The sequence below is a fragment of the Cheilinus undulatus genome, linkage group 13 (genome assembly GCF_018320785.1).
Source record: "Cheilinus undulatus linkage group 13, ASM1832078v1, whole genome shotgun sequence".
NCBI classification, from domain to species: Eukaryota; Metazoa; Chordata; class Actinopteri; order Labriformes; family Labridae; genus Cheilinus; species Cheilinus undulatus.
In genome coordinates, this window is record NC_054877.1 from 7,355,359 (window position 1) to 7,369,075 (window position 13,717).

The following is a 13,717-nucleotide window of genomic DNA, read 5'->3' on the forward strand; positions in this document are numbered from 1 at the left end:
TATGGACACACAGCCTCTAAGGCAATTACAGCTCAGTCACCCAGTTGTGATTTGAAACTTACAGGCCCCCCCAGAAAAGCACGGTTTTATCCTGAGTGGTGTGTCCTAGCGAACAACTGATAAGGCCGTTTCTGGGAAACATCCCAGCCTCCCAACAGAAAGTCTAGCATGTCTGATTTTTCCAAGGATTTGCTCCATGAAGTCAGTGATTTTGTCCAATGAGTGATGTGCAAAAGTCAAAACAAACCAAATAGTGAAGCAAAAGAAGAATGATGAAGTTAGTCCTGCAAGATGGAACAGTGGAAAAGTCGTCTAGCCATGCGCCTCTTGCCCGTATTAGTTGATCTATGTAGCTATTTTGTCAGCCATTAATGGGAAGCTGTGATGAAGGCTATTTCTTGAAGCATATGCAGTATATCTAACCTCCACTGGACTTGTTCTAATAACAAAAACACTAAAGATGAGGCAAAGTAAAGTGGCCCGGCCATCCTTATATTTTTTCTGTATGTGGCCCTCAGTCATAAAAGTTTGGACACCCCTACATCCTTTAAAAAGAGACCTATTAATTCCTTTTAGAAAAAAAATAATTTGAGGTAAAGTGCAGCTTGTCAAAATTACTCATGCATTGTTACCTTCTGCATGCGGCAGCTGCATAAATGATGCAACAGCTGTTGGTTTTAAATGTTCATTGCTTGACATTAGGCCTAATAAACAAAGCTTAGTACCTGACATTTTAAATTCATGTTTACATACTGAGTAAATACAAAGCTTGCTCTAAATCTCTGTTTTGTTTAGCCAAATTGAGCCATCATATTTGTTATTTTACTGATATATAATGTGAATCATGATCCACTCACTGAAAGAGCAAAGCTGTGAAGACTGCCTGTATTTCTTCCACCAGAGAGAAAGTGCTTACCCTAGCTCATAACTTGAGATAAAGGCTGAAGCTGCTCATTTTATGCACTGGACTTCATCTCCCTTAGGTCCCATCTAAAGCCTTTCACATCAGCCTCTCCACCCTGCAGCTGATAACCACAGTTCAAATAAATCCTGCCATCTAACTACCAACTCCGCAGAGTCAGCCAGACTCAAAAGCCCTCTCTTATCTCCGAGATGAATATCGACCGGTGTGGCAGTTCCACTCATCTAGCCAGCCAATAGCCTGCCCTGCATCCCTAGCAGTGATAATTGCCACCAATAAGACGTTTGATTGACATTTCTCACCGGCGAATGGCTGCACGTGCTTGTTATGGCTGAAGTGGCTGCTGATGGTGCTAGAAGACAACATTTTTATGGCAGCAGAGGGGGGATTTAATCCTGTTTGGGGCTGTAACTCATGTAAGCACTCGATAAAGAGTGTTTTAAAAGAAGCAGGTGCAGACGCAAGGATAGCAGAGAATCATTGACTGCTGCCGTGGAGTAAACACCAGCGTGATTTAAAGCCAGCTAACAGCTTCTAGGGTTCAATCCCATCCACATGAAAACTACAAGGTTCTTTTTTCTCCATTATGAGCTTCATCAAACAACTCTGAGGTAACTCCAGATGTGAAGAACATCAAACCTGCTTTTTCTGCTGAGGTAATTAACATCTGGCACCGTGTAAAAACACAACGTTGAGTGAAGCGAACAGCTGTAACAAAGGGGCCGACTGAACTCGCAACAGTTTGCATGAATCATTGAAGGCAGTGTCTGAGCACGCTGATTGACTGCTCTACGATGCAAACACCAGCACACAAAGATTTGCTCCTGTTTGTAGAGTTTAATATGTGAGGATGCTGCCTGATTGATATTCCAGCCAAGTGTGTTTTTCACTCTCTGCCTACTACCTGCCCTGCGTCTGTCTGTTCATCCCCACATCCATCAATCTGGTAAGTCAGCTTGGAGGCAGAACGCAAGGATAAAGGTGGAAATACTCAGTAGCCTTACCAAGAGAGAGGAAGAAAGGAGAGTGGTGAATAAGAATGAAAAGAGCATGAAGGGAGGGTGACGCATATATAGGAGAGAGCGAGGCAGATAAAAAGAACAAAGATTGAACTCCACAGGTCTCCTCGGAGGAGAGCTGCAGTTTAGTAATAGACACGAGGGCAGTGAGGGAGCAGGGGCAATCAATCTGCATGCATGGCTAGCGTGTTGTGTTAGCTGGGAAATGAGAAGAAAACACTGCACCCAGCATAAGGATTAACGGCACATGTGACAGCACGGACAAACTCACAGACCCACAGCCTGTATGTATCTATGCACAGGGACTGTATAGATGTCATGACGTGAGATGATTTACACCGGCAGGATGGAGAGTTAAAGCAGAGGTGGAGTATGACGTACCACTTCTCTGGGGAGGAAAGCCTCCTCCTGCCGTAGAACCAGTAGCCCGACAGCCCCGCCCATGGGTGTGGCTCTGAGCAGGGAAACCACCTCCTCCTGGGTTCGCCCATTTAAGTCGACGCCGTTTACCTGAATGAAAGAAAAAGAGTTTAAGAGAAGAACATTTAAAGTCTGAAATCTTTAGAAAATATATTGTGATTATACATTTACGACATTCTAACGATATCAATAGATGTTACAGAGAGGAATTAAGGTCAGACATGCTGTTTGGGAAGTGAATGTCCACTTCATGTTGTTTGGGCAGCACATAACTACTTCTCGTTTGTTTGTTTGGGGTTCAATCGTATCTTAAGACCGGCTCAGACCACACGAATTCAGCCAGATTTAAACCCAACTGCAACATCACAGCTCATTGTCAAAAACTGTGACCGATTTAGAGCATTGGGGACAACAAACGGTCTTGTAGTGTGACATAATTAACTATGTGTCCAAGACGTCCCACGACCCTGATTCAACAAGACTAGCATGTCTGAATTTTTCTTTCTTTTTTTTTTTTTTTAAAGATTTATTTTTGGCCTTTTTGCCTTTATTTGATAGGACAGTGGATAGAGTCGGAAACAGGGGAGAGACATGCAGGAAATAGTGCCACGGGCCGGATTTGAACCCGGGTTGCCTGCGTATATGGCATGCGCCTTAACCACTCAACTACCGGTGCGCCATGTCTGAATTTTTCTAACATTGTCGTCTAATTTGTCATCCTGACCTGACGTCTACCAGCAGGTGGGCATTTGCTCCTTATCTTTGCATCATCAAGATCTAACTCTTTTTATCCCCTTTTATTCCCTAAAACTAATGTGTACATTTTATTTTATTTACGTTATTACATGCATACATATGTGAAGGAGAGCCAGTCCATATTGTCCTCCTCTTGACATATCCATTACAGTTGTCCATAATCCAATCCATAATTGTTTCTTAAAGACCGCTACTATCACTTATTGCACTTCTGTTGTAGAGTGATTGACACTCTTTGACCCGCCCCCTGTCAACTTGTGATCTCACACTCAGTCACAGAGACAGTGGTTACATCAGCATATGGTGAGCGGTCAGGATCACTCTTGTAGTGTGGCCAGGTTGTCGGCCAAGACAGGACAAGATTTTTGTTGCATAGTCTGACATGTTGCCAAAAAAATTGCGTGGTCTGAGCCGGCCATTAGGTTGTTTTGATCTATGCAGTCCAGTCAGAATAAAAATGTCTGGATGAGGATAAGTAAAAACACAAGCTAGGTGACATTAGAGACAGCTCACCCACATCACCTTTAGTGCTTTGTTTGAGGCTCAATCTTCTTTATTAATCATGTTGAACTCTTTTTTTTTTTTTTTAAAGATTTATTTTTGGGCCTTTTCATGCCTTTATTTAATAGAGGAAGGACAGTTGATAGACTTGGAAATGGGGGAGAGACATGCGGTAAGGGGCCACAGGCCGGATTTGAACCCAGGCCACCCGCGTACATGGGTAGCGCCTTAAACCACTCAACCATCTGCGCTCCCGTGTTGAACTCTTTTGATTAAAATCTCTGGTATTTTTAATCCTGATTTGCTCCTATTGCAACATGTAAACATAATATAATACAGTTATTTCATCACTAGTTAAAAAATCTGAATAAAATAAACCTGTAGTTCAAAGGATTTTCAGTTTTGTGCAATAACCCTGTAGATTACATGTTGCACTGCATCATCCTTTATGCAGATGGTCTGCAATATGGCATAACAACTTCAAAAGCTGCTCTGTCTTTCTACACAAGATTTGCATGAACAAAAAGTGCTTTGATTTTATTCCAGGAAGCTTAAACGTGAACCTGAAAGGAATTTGTTAAACTTTACATTCAACAGATGGCTGGTGTTTTTGATGGATTAAATACATGAATGCTCCTTTGGTGCTGGGACACATTTTTCATACAGCAGTCTGTCTAATATCAGTGCCAAATATGTAACTGATAACACAGTCCAGTAAAAATCACATATTACTCTGCATGAACACCTCAGCTCTCATGAACTGCTGTTTAAAGTAACACTTTCTCACCTCTAGTAGCCTGTCTCCTGCCTTCAGACGGCCATCTTGGATGGCAGCTCCCCGAGGCAGAATGTTCTTCACATAGATGGGTGCCGAGCCGCCGATAGGAACGTCCCGTGAAGTTATACTGAAGCCGAGTCCCTCAGGACCTGTGGGGGGAACAGTAAGGAGAGGAGGTCTTATGATGGAATCTGGTTTTATCTTGAGGCAAAATGTGAACTTCCTTTGATTCTCTCTAAACTCCTGCAGCTCGAGTTACTGAGGAGAAGTTTAAATTCAGCTGGCATGGTTGGACGACGTCTGATGTAAGTTAAGGCAATAACAGACAAAATATTTAGGCAGAAATCTGCCTCAGATGTGAAGTTATACGTCTGATCGGGAGTGAAAGGTAAGTGATTCCAAGTTTCCTGCGGCAAAATATTCTAGAAGAAACAAGAGAGCAAATCATATTTCTAAGTCAGTGTGAATACTTTTCTCTCTGATCTTTGTGACTTCAGAAAAGGTGAGACAAAAAGTTTCTCAGGAGTCCTTTTTTATAAATAACACCTTGAAACTGGTGAAAAACTTTTAGAAAGGGTAAAAATGTCAGGGCCTTACCTTTCAACACACAGTAGGAACTGCACTGCACGTTGTGTGTAAGCAAGTTATCTATAAAGCCAGAAGGATATTTGCTGTTTCACCTTGCATACCTTTTTGGTACTTGTACTTGCTTGTATTGGACACATGCTATTGGAGGACAACAGACTGTGTACAACTATCTAATGTGAAAAATGTAAACTATAGACAGTGTGACAGTGAAAATGGTGATCATTCTGAGCTAAAAACTCACATCATAAACATTATTATTTAATAGTATAATCAAAACAGCTCAGACAGATGACTTGTGATCAGAAACAGTCACACGCTGTTTCTTTAACATTTTTCTGCATGTATGGATGTAATTGTCCAGTGTCACACATAAATTAGTGAGCATGATATTTGGTGACTTTCAGCAAAATGCATCTGCAGATGATGGTGTTAAAACAGTTGCTGAAAATAAAGTTTTTGCATTGTTTCTTGTTTAGTTTAAAAAAAACCCTGTAGTTAATAAAAGTTGTGAATTGCGATTGATCTCTTGTCTTCTGTAGTTAATCTACAGATTTTAAAATCCCACTAATTTGCATTAAAACATTTTTGTTTCAACTTAGGGTGACTGACTTTCTGTTTGGATACACACACACTTTTATTTTGAAAGAAAATACGGATCTTTAGGCTAATAATAAATAACTTTAACACGAATTTAATGTGGAAAAAGGAACTTGCTATGGAAAGTAAGTATGAAGGTAAATGTTAGAAATCATAAGGTTTAAACGACTTTTGGTTTGTCCACTGAACTGTCTGTGAGTTTTTAAAAGGAAAATGAGACATTAAGGAACAGTGTTGGACTCATTTTAAGTAACTGTGGTTGCAGAGAGACGCTGACTTGGCTTAACCAAAGTGTCCTGAAAGGAAGGATAAGCATGCAATTAATTGGGATTAAAAAACATAGTAACAGTGCACTAGTTATGGATCTTAATTAATTGTTACTAATGCATTAGTGCTGGTAGTTTTATCAACACAATCTTAAATATAGTTATCATATAAGGGGTCAATGAAAAACTACATTAGTACAAAATGAGTCACAGAAGCATTGGTGTGAAAGTCACTAGTTAACATGGTCACTCATTGAAACGATACATGCATATTTACATCAGCTTTAGGTTTACTCTTCAAACATGAGGCTTTTTGATTCCAGCTGGTGTGATGGGGATATTTAAGGCCTTGAAGTGAATACGACACACATCTTTGCTGCCAGTGCTGTGGTAAATAATGAAGAAAGCAACAACAAGGCCGTTGTAATTGTGGTTTCATTAGGTTTAGAAAAACATCTGAGATCAAGATTCTCCTCCTTGTTGCAATCCCAAAAGCTTCTGCTGTCTCACATTGTGAGATGGCCACCCTAAAGTCAGAATTTTATCCCAGGCTATCTTTGATCCAAAGACCATGACAACGGCCGTCCACCCACCTATCTCACAGAGCGACGAAGGACCGCCGGTTAAAAGCCACGACCAAAGATATCACCACGATTGGTAATAGTTAGTCTGGAACAGTCCAAAATCCTACAGTGTATACCAGGCTTCAGACACAAGAACTATACATCAGTGCATGTCTGTTTTCACCTGTTTGAATATATTTTCTTTATTTTAACTGATGATCAAATGATTATAAATCAAATTAACACATGGCATGTAAATTCTACTGCAAGTGGACTCTATCTAAGTGACACAAAAAGATGATACTGATGGTAGCAGGGCATCATGGAAGCGATCTCGATTCTCCACCCCCCTGATGAAAATGAACTCTGGATGGACCATAGTAAAGACAATTTGGGCTTACGTGACAGGACAAGCAGCGGATGGTGGATGATAATCATGGGCCATTAGAAGGAAGCAGCACAAAATACTTGTACCATCTACTAACAGCTCTGTCTGGACAGTACAAACTTTTAAAAGAACAGAGAGTCCACAATTCCTCAAGTTTTCCTTTCTGCATGCATTTTACCACAAACAAAACTGTCATTAGTAAAACCGATAATGGCGTCTACATACATCAGGTGAAGACTTTAGTTCACAAAGTTCCAGTCTTAATTCGTTGGTGCAGACGTGTTTATGACTCTCGCTCTTCTTCCTAATGTGACCTGATTTTGCTGATCCGTCTCTGCTTATTAATCCGTGTTCATGTGGGCGGATGTGATTTTGTTTGTGTACTTTCCGAGTTTTGCCTCTAACCCCCTAAGAGTGTATCATTATGAACCATTAGTAAAACAAGCCTGTATCTCACATCAATAATCTGAATAGACAAACAAACAATTTCCTCCTATTAAGCAAGTTAAATACAGGAAACGAGGAGAAATCCGGTCCTGTCAGCACAGAGCTCAAGTAGGTTTAGTGAATAATTAAAAGTAGGACATGTTTGAGGCAAGGCAACTTCATTCTTTGGAGGAGGATACCGGTCTTTGTTTTGAGTTCACAGGGCAGAAGAGCTCAGTTTAGCCTCAGGACCTTAAATACTAACACGGTATTTAATTAAAGAGAGAAAGTGAAGCACAGGCAATGCAATGGTAGGATAATATCAGACTGTCTCAGGTTATAGAGGGGTAACTAAATGGAGCTCTGGTTTTAATCCAGACTCAGTGGACATCAATGGAAGTGATGGTCATCACACAGCAACAGTAAAATCTGGATGTATTTTTGATTTTGATTTTTCAGGGTCTAAATGCCTTACAAATAAAAAATAGAAATACTCCAACAGCTTGTTCCAACTGACATCAAAAAAGTCAATAATGGCTGCTACATATTCCCAGCAGGATGAGCACTCAACTAAAGTAGTCTGACTTACAGGCTTTGATTTTATTCGAGTGTCTATCAATGCAGCTAAAGTAGTGCCACAGGAATGCTCCTCTTTGTTAAAGAGTCATACATTTTTCTGAGGAAATAAAACCAACAAAAAATAACCATGACATAGCTCACTTCAAGTCTACTAGACTGCGTTCATAATAAATGTGGTGTTGCGATGCTGCTGCCTTGACTGCGAAGTTGTGTTGGATTATTTGCTAAAAAAACAAAAACTAGAATGACCACCAGGTGGGTATCTGGTTTCGTGAGCTGTATCATTAGCAGGCTATGATGATGGTGGGCCAGGAACAAGGGCCTGAACCTTACACCTCTGAAATACAGTCACTTTATGCTGCAGGTACAATGATATCAAAATCTTTTATGATGATAATCATGGTCTAAAATATCACAGCTATCAGTATGATTACTGTTGTTTTTACTGGAAATCCAGAAAGATACCAATTCATCATTTCAACTCATTTTATCAAGTTTGATATTAAAAATACTATAAAGCAAATAAGCAGCATGGAAACCAGTGCTAATTTTGATAACAAAACGTATGATGAAAAATGTTCATTAGCAATATTTTTTCAACGACAAAGATGGGACGAGGATGTGCTAAAAAATAGATCACTGATGATAAAACTTTGATGAAAAGTAGATGACTTTTTGTTACAGAGACCAGACAAGACTATTTCTGTGATATTTCTCCTCTGTGTGTCTGACCTGCTGTCAAAAACACCCAGAGGAGAGAGAGCAGGAGGAGCAGGGTGACAGAGAGAGGAGCTCATAGGTTGATTAAACCTGTAGCTCTTCTCTGTATTCTAGTGAGCTTTTAAAAAGAAATTAAACTAAAATGCATCCAGCCTACCTTTGAATCGTTTAAAATCTCCACCTGCTTTTTCATAGCATAGACTCCTAATGTTGGCTTCTGTTGCTGCTGTGCAGTAATCCTCCTCAGTCTTGATCAGAGTTGTAGCAATAAAAAAAATCCAAAACCTTGTTCTAGGTCCTGTTAGTTAAAAATATTAATACAAAGTTGGAATCTGTGTTAAAATTGGCGAGACAAATGCTGATTAACGAGCCAAAGGAGGCGACTTATTTTCACATTATGATGTGTTTGAAGACGGTTAGACTTCTGACATTTCAAGGAGGATGAAGTTCGCTTATGATGCATTCAAAGTCACATGGAGAAAAAAGAATTTTAGTTTTTAGTGAGAAATCTGAATAAATGTGGTCCTTTACAGGAGAAATGTCTGATTAGCAGTATAAAATAGAAAGCATGATTGTCTCATTTTTCCACTCCAAATGCACCAATATTCCTATCAAAAAGAGTATTGTTATGAATCAAGTCCCTTATCCAATGTATGTTAGTATTTTTATCAGTTTATTTCAGATTACTTCATGTAGGCTATTGATTATATGGAATGAATTTTTTACAATTTGGCTAATTTTTTTGACAGAGAAAATATGATGTGACTTAGAGTTAAGTAAAAAAATGTAAGGACTTTCTAATCATCCAAAACTGGACTAAAAAGTTTTCAGAGTTTTCATCGACTAAAAACATGAAGGGTGAACATGAAGGACTACAACGTAACTAAAACTATGACTATTTTTTCAAAAGACTAAAACTAAGATTAAATCTAAAAACAGCTGCCAAAATTAACACTGGCCTATACACTTTAAGTTTGTACAAACATTAACAGTCAAACATTCAAACTTTTCCAGAACAAGCATTTAGGAATAGACCTGCAAAGAGCAGCAAAAGCTGGGGTTGTTAGCACTGCTAATGCTAACCACACTCTGCTTAAACAACTTTAAATTAGCTGCTTTGGTAAGTTTGAAATAAAAATGCAATGACTGCTCCTGGTTTCAAAATGACATGTCACTCGTTAACATATAGGAAGAGATTCTTCATCTAGCTTTAACAGACACATTTGTTAATAATTTGATCCAGCCTAGTTCTTTCTGTAGACAACTTTGATCTACAAATTTGTACCCAAAGATCATATATAGGGATGTATGATTTTGGATTTTTGCCAATATCCGACGTGGCGATACTAACAGATTCATTTGAGCTGATACCGACTTGGTACCGATATTTAAATATGCTTTTCGGACAAGAAATTTCAGTCCTTTAGACACACTTTAAGGTTTGAGGATGACCAAGGAAACAAGCTTTAGTCCTTAAAAAACATCTTAAAGTTTAAAGAATGAGAATGAATAAAGAAAAAGGCTCAACTGACATAAAACTCGACTAGTTTATTGGTATATGTGGACAACATTTGCAGTCCATATATGCCGAAATACACAGGCAGAATATCTGATGTAAATATCAGAAGAAATTCTGATATCTGCCGTTACTGATACCAGACTGATTATATTGTGGAAGCCTTATCATATATGATTCATAGATACCATCCTATTTCTGTAGACCGAAGCAATTTACTGGAAAACTCAAGTTTCTATAAAGCTTTTGGGTCCCAAAATTCTAGAAATAGGCCTAACTTTCAAAAAACTTTGTTGTGTCTGTTCTCAACCGTATCCTTCATCCCTCTGATCAAGGTCCTTCATTACCTCGTATGTGTTTGTGGTGAAACCTTTCCAAATCACATTGTCTTTGAGATTGTTAAACAAAATCAATTAAAAGAACAATAATGAGCATCCTTTCAGTATCAGAGTGCTGGCCCTAATCCCCACTGCCTGTCTGGCTGAGCTGATACAAAGAAAAACAGAACACTTAGCTATTCTGTTTCACATCCTCTACCTAATCCCCTCCATTGATGAGCCAATCAACTTCCCACAGGCAGACGAGGCGCGGTGTTACACTCACCGGTAAATGCTTGTAGTGTTCCCGGCTTTAAACAGGGAGGAGGATCTCTAAACTCTCATTAGCTTGATTAAGACAAACCTAAGCAATTTCCTGTGCAGAATGGGGATTCTGTGATTGATTTTGATAGTCCACGGGATTTGCAAGGAGACCGGTGTCTGATTCAAGCACATAAACAATACGGGGAGTTTAATCTGCGCTCAAAGCTGCAGGCTAAAGTCGGTACTCAAAACAAAACAGATGAGCCAAACGGCCTCTTGGGAGTCGCTGCTAATCCCTGAAAGTGTCTGCTCCGACAACGGCAAACAAAAAGGTGGAATGAGGGAAGATAACGTCTTTCACTGAGAAAATAATAGATCTCTTGGCATAACGTGTGAAGAATCAAATGCATTCTGGGTTTTATGACTAAGCACAGACGTGAGAGCACGAGGAAACACGATGGCAGAGGAACAAGTGGAAATAGCTACGAGCCAGGATGGATGGGCAACAAGCAGCTGGGTGTTTTTATGTTTTTTGTTCTGGTTTTATTTCAGCCCCATGAGACGGAGCAGATTCTGGTAAAAACTTCACCGGGCATATGGCGCAGCTCTGTCAGACTCTTTGCTGTGGCATTTGACAGCACACAGGGACCAGCGGCTGCTAAGCAACAAGCTCTCTGGCCCTGAGACCTGGCACCGACACCTGGTATCCTGTTGGCAGAGGTTTGCACCACCTGTGCCAGCTGTCACTCAAAGCCTTTATGAGGGAAACATCCCAAAAGATCCAGTCTCAGCACCCCCTTTCAGTCCTGATTTCCATCTCAAGATCCAGTGGAGATTACTGGTCTCGTTATCCACCGTTTGCTTCTTGCATCAGTATGTAAAACTCTGGATGTTTTTAAGTCTGTTACATCATTGTTCACATTATGCATGCTTCCATGGTGGAGCCACTTCTTAACTCATTGTTACAACACTTGTTTTTGATGTGCCAGGAATGGGGAAATTTCTTGTTTGTTCAGCTGGAAAGGAAAAACTAGAAATGCACAAAGCATCCCTTTAATTTTGGAAGCCTGAGGAATTCAAAAAACAAGCGTAGATTTTCACAGACTTTCTGGAAAGAATCAGAAGATACTTTGAAAACAGAAATGATGCAATGAATCATGTAGTGACTGAAGTGTTTTTCTCCTACAATGATAAAATAATAAAGAACTTTCTTTGATTGTAGAAATTAAGAACAGATTTCTGAGGCCAACAGTGTGTCCAAAAGGGGAGTTAAGAGTTGTGTTGCATTGTGCAGCACTGGATGTCCAACTCTTAAAATCTCTTACATGTTATTTTAAATAAAAATTAAAGATGCATGACTATCTTCACTTTGCAACACAAGCTAACAAACTCAAAAATCCAGATAATTTTCCTGTGCCTCACTCCCAGAGCCTTAATCATCTCCCTTGTGCCATCATTCCTCTCCCAGGTTTTGCATGCAACAGAAATTTGAATAAATGTTTTAGTATTTAAATAAAAAAAGGGAATTGAGATTAAAAAAGAGTGATGTGTTGCGTTACTTCACAATGCACCACTTGTGTTGTGTTAGGACACTTAAAGCATGAATAGCAGAATCAAACTGTAATTTTTTTTTCCTTAGCCACATGCTGATAGGACCTACAGCAGTGATCTTCAACAGGCAACCCGAGGGCCATATCAGGCCCCTCAAAGCTTCCTGCTCTACAAGGCACCCCAAAGACCTGAGGCTGATGTGTTTGAGATGTAAACTACAAACATGGCAACAGTGATAAAGGGGATAACTCTGAGCTAATCATACACACCACTGACCAACAGCAACATCAGATCTCCTCAGGTGACTTATGACCAGCGTCAGAATGTTTCCACATCATTTTCCTCTGTGCACAGATGCAACAACCCTGGTGTTTTGCTTTAATTAGTGATCATGTTATCTGGTGGCAATGCAAGCAGAAAGAATCCTCATGAATGACAATTTGTTTTTGACCATTTCTTTATCTTGTCAAAATAAACTTATCAGATTATATCTGAATGAAAAGACAAACTAATCAAGTCATCAATGCACTCAACTGAAAGACACTGGTTACACAGTCACTCATTCAACCGATACACTGATCTCATTCTCTCAGTTGTTGTGAGTGTAAACACTCTTTATCTCAAGCTAGTCTGACGGACATGTTTGTCTCCATGCAGCGACACTAACACATCATGAAGATGTGGATAACTGTGGACTTTGTTTACCAGCATGTCTAAAACTCTCTCTCAATGCTGATGCTATGGTCACTCTCACATACCCCTGTCTCTACACATGTGCATACTACTACAGCCAATGTGCTGAGCTAATGAAAATGAGCCATCATGTGTTCGTGTGCAGGTAGTTAACAGCATGTGCAGTCATATGCATAAGTTTTAGGAATGTAGGGGGGACTAAGAATTCATCAAGAGGCCCGCTGTGCCACCACCTGGGGCTGGAGTGTGAGGAGGTGGGCAACCAGAGACAAACCCAATACACGTGTTGCTTGCCAGCCAAGGTCAAGCTCGACGGCAAGCCTACTCCCCCCCCGTAGACCACAGCCAGTTTTCAAGCCCTTAGAACACATCACAAACATATCCTACTGATGTGGACTTGCATATCTGCAAGAAAGGGTAAATACAAGTCCCTGTTAGTTATTCTCCTGTCATTTTTGGCTGAGTTATGCACAGAAGAAAAATCAGCCTGCCCTATATTCTCCAGATTCTCTGTACGTGACTTCTGTGTATCGGGGGCATGCGTCACAGCACTCATGCAGGCTGTCTGTAAGCTCTGACTGGAAAACATGAACACTTCAATGAAAATCAAGCTGTGGCACTGCTGAGATGCAGCCTCAATGCAGCCAGTCTGAAATGGCTGCAAAGGTCCTCAAACAGTCTGGAATGCAAGCTGCATTCCAGTGTATTTCTGGACTGGGAATATTTACTTCTACACTAAAGCTAAGAAGGTGTCTATAACCTCCATTTCACTTTTCAATTGTGTCCTTTTGTAGGTGATTACCCCATCCTTCTCCTCAAATATTTTCCCAACAGATATCAACCCTTGTAAATC

At 40.0% G+C, this 13,717-nt stretch overlaps 1 protein-coding gene across 3 annotated transcripts in view; it reads right to left on the reverse strand.

Annotated features, from left to right (window-relative positions):
* The window catches only part of LOC121520462 (partitioning defective 3 homolog), a 443,160-nt gene that overhangs the window by 203,138 nt on the left and 226,305 nt on the right, over positions 1–13,717 (reverse strand). For all 3 annotated transcript variants that reach the window (XM_041803924.1, XM_041803923.1, XM_041803922.1), the window contains 2 exons: positions 4,406–4,545; positions 2,323–2,451 (listed from right to left, as the gene is read on the reverse strand). In XM_041803924.1, coding sequence (XP_041659858.1) covers positions 2,323–2,451; positions 4,406–4,545 — 269 coding nt within the window. The remainder of the gene's footprint in view (positions 1–2,322; positions 2,452–4,405; positions 4,546–13,717) is intronic.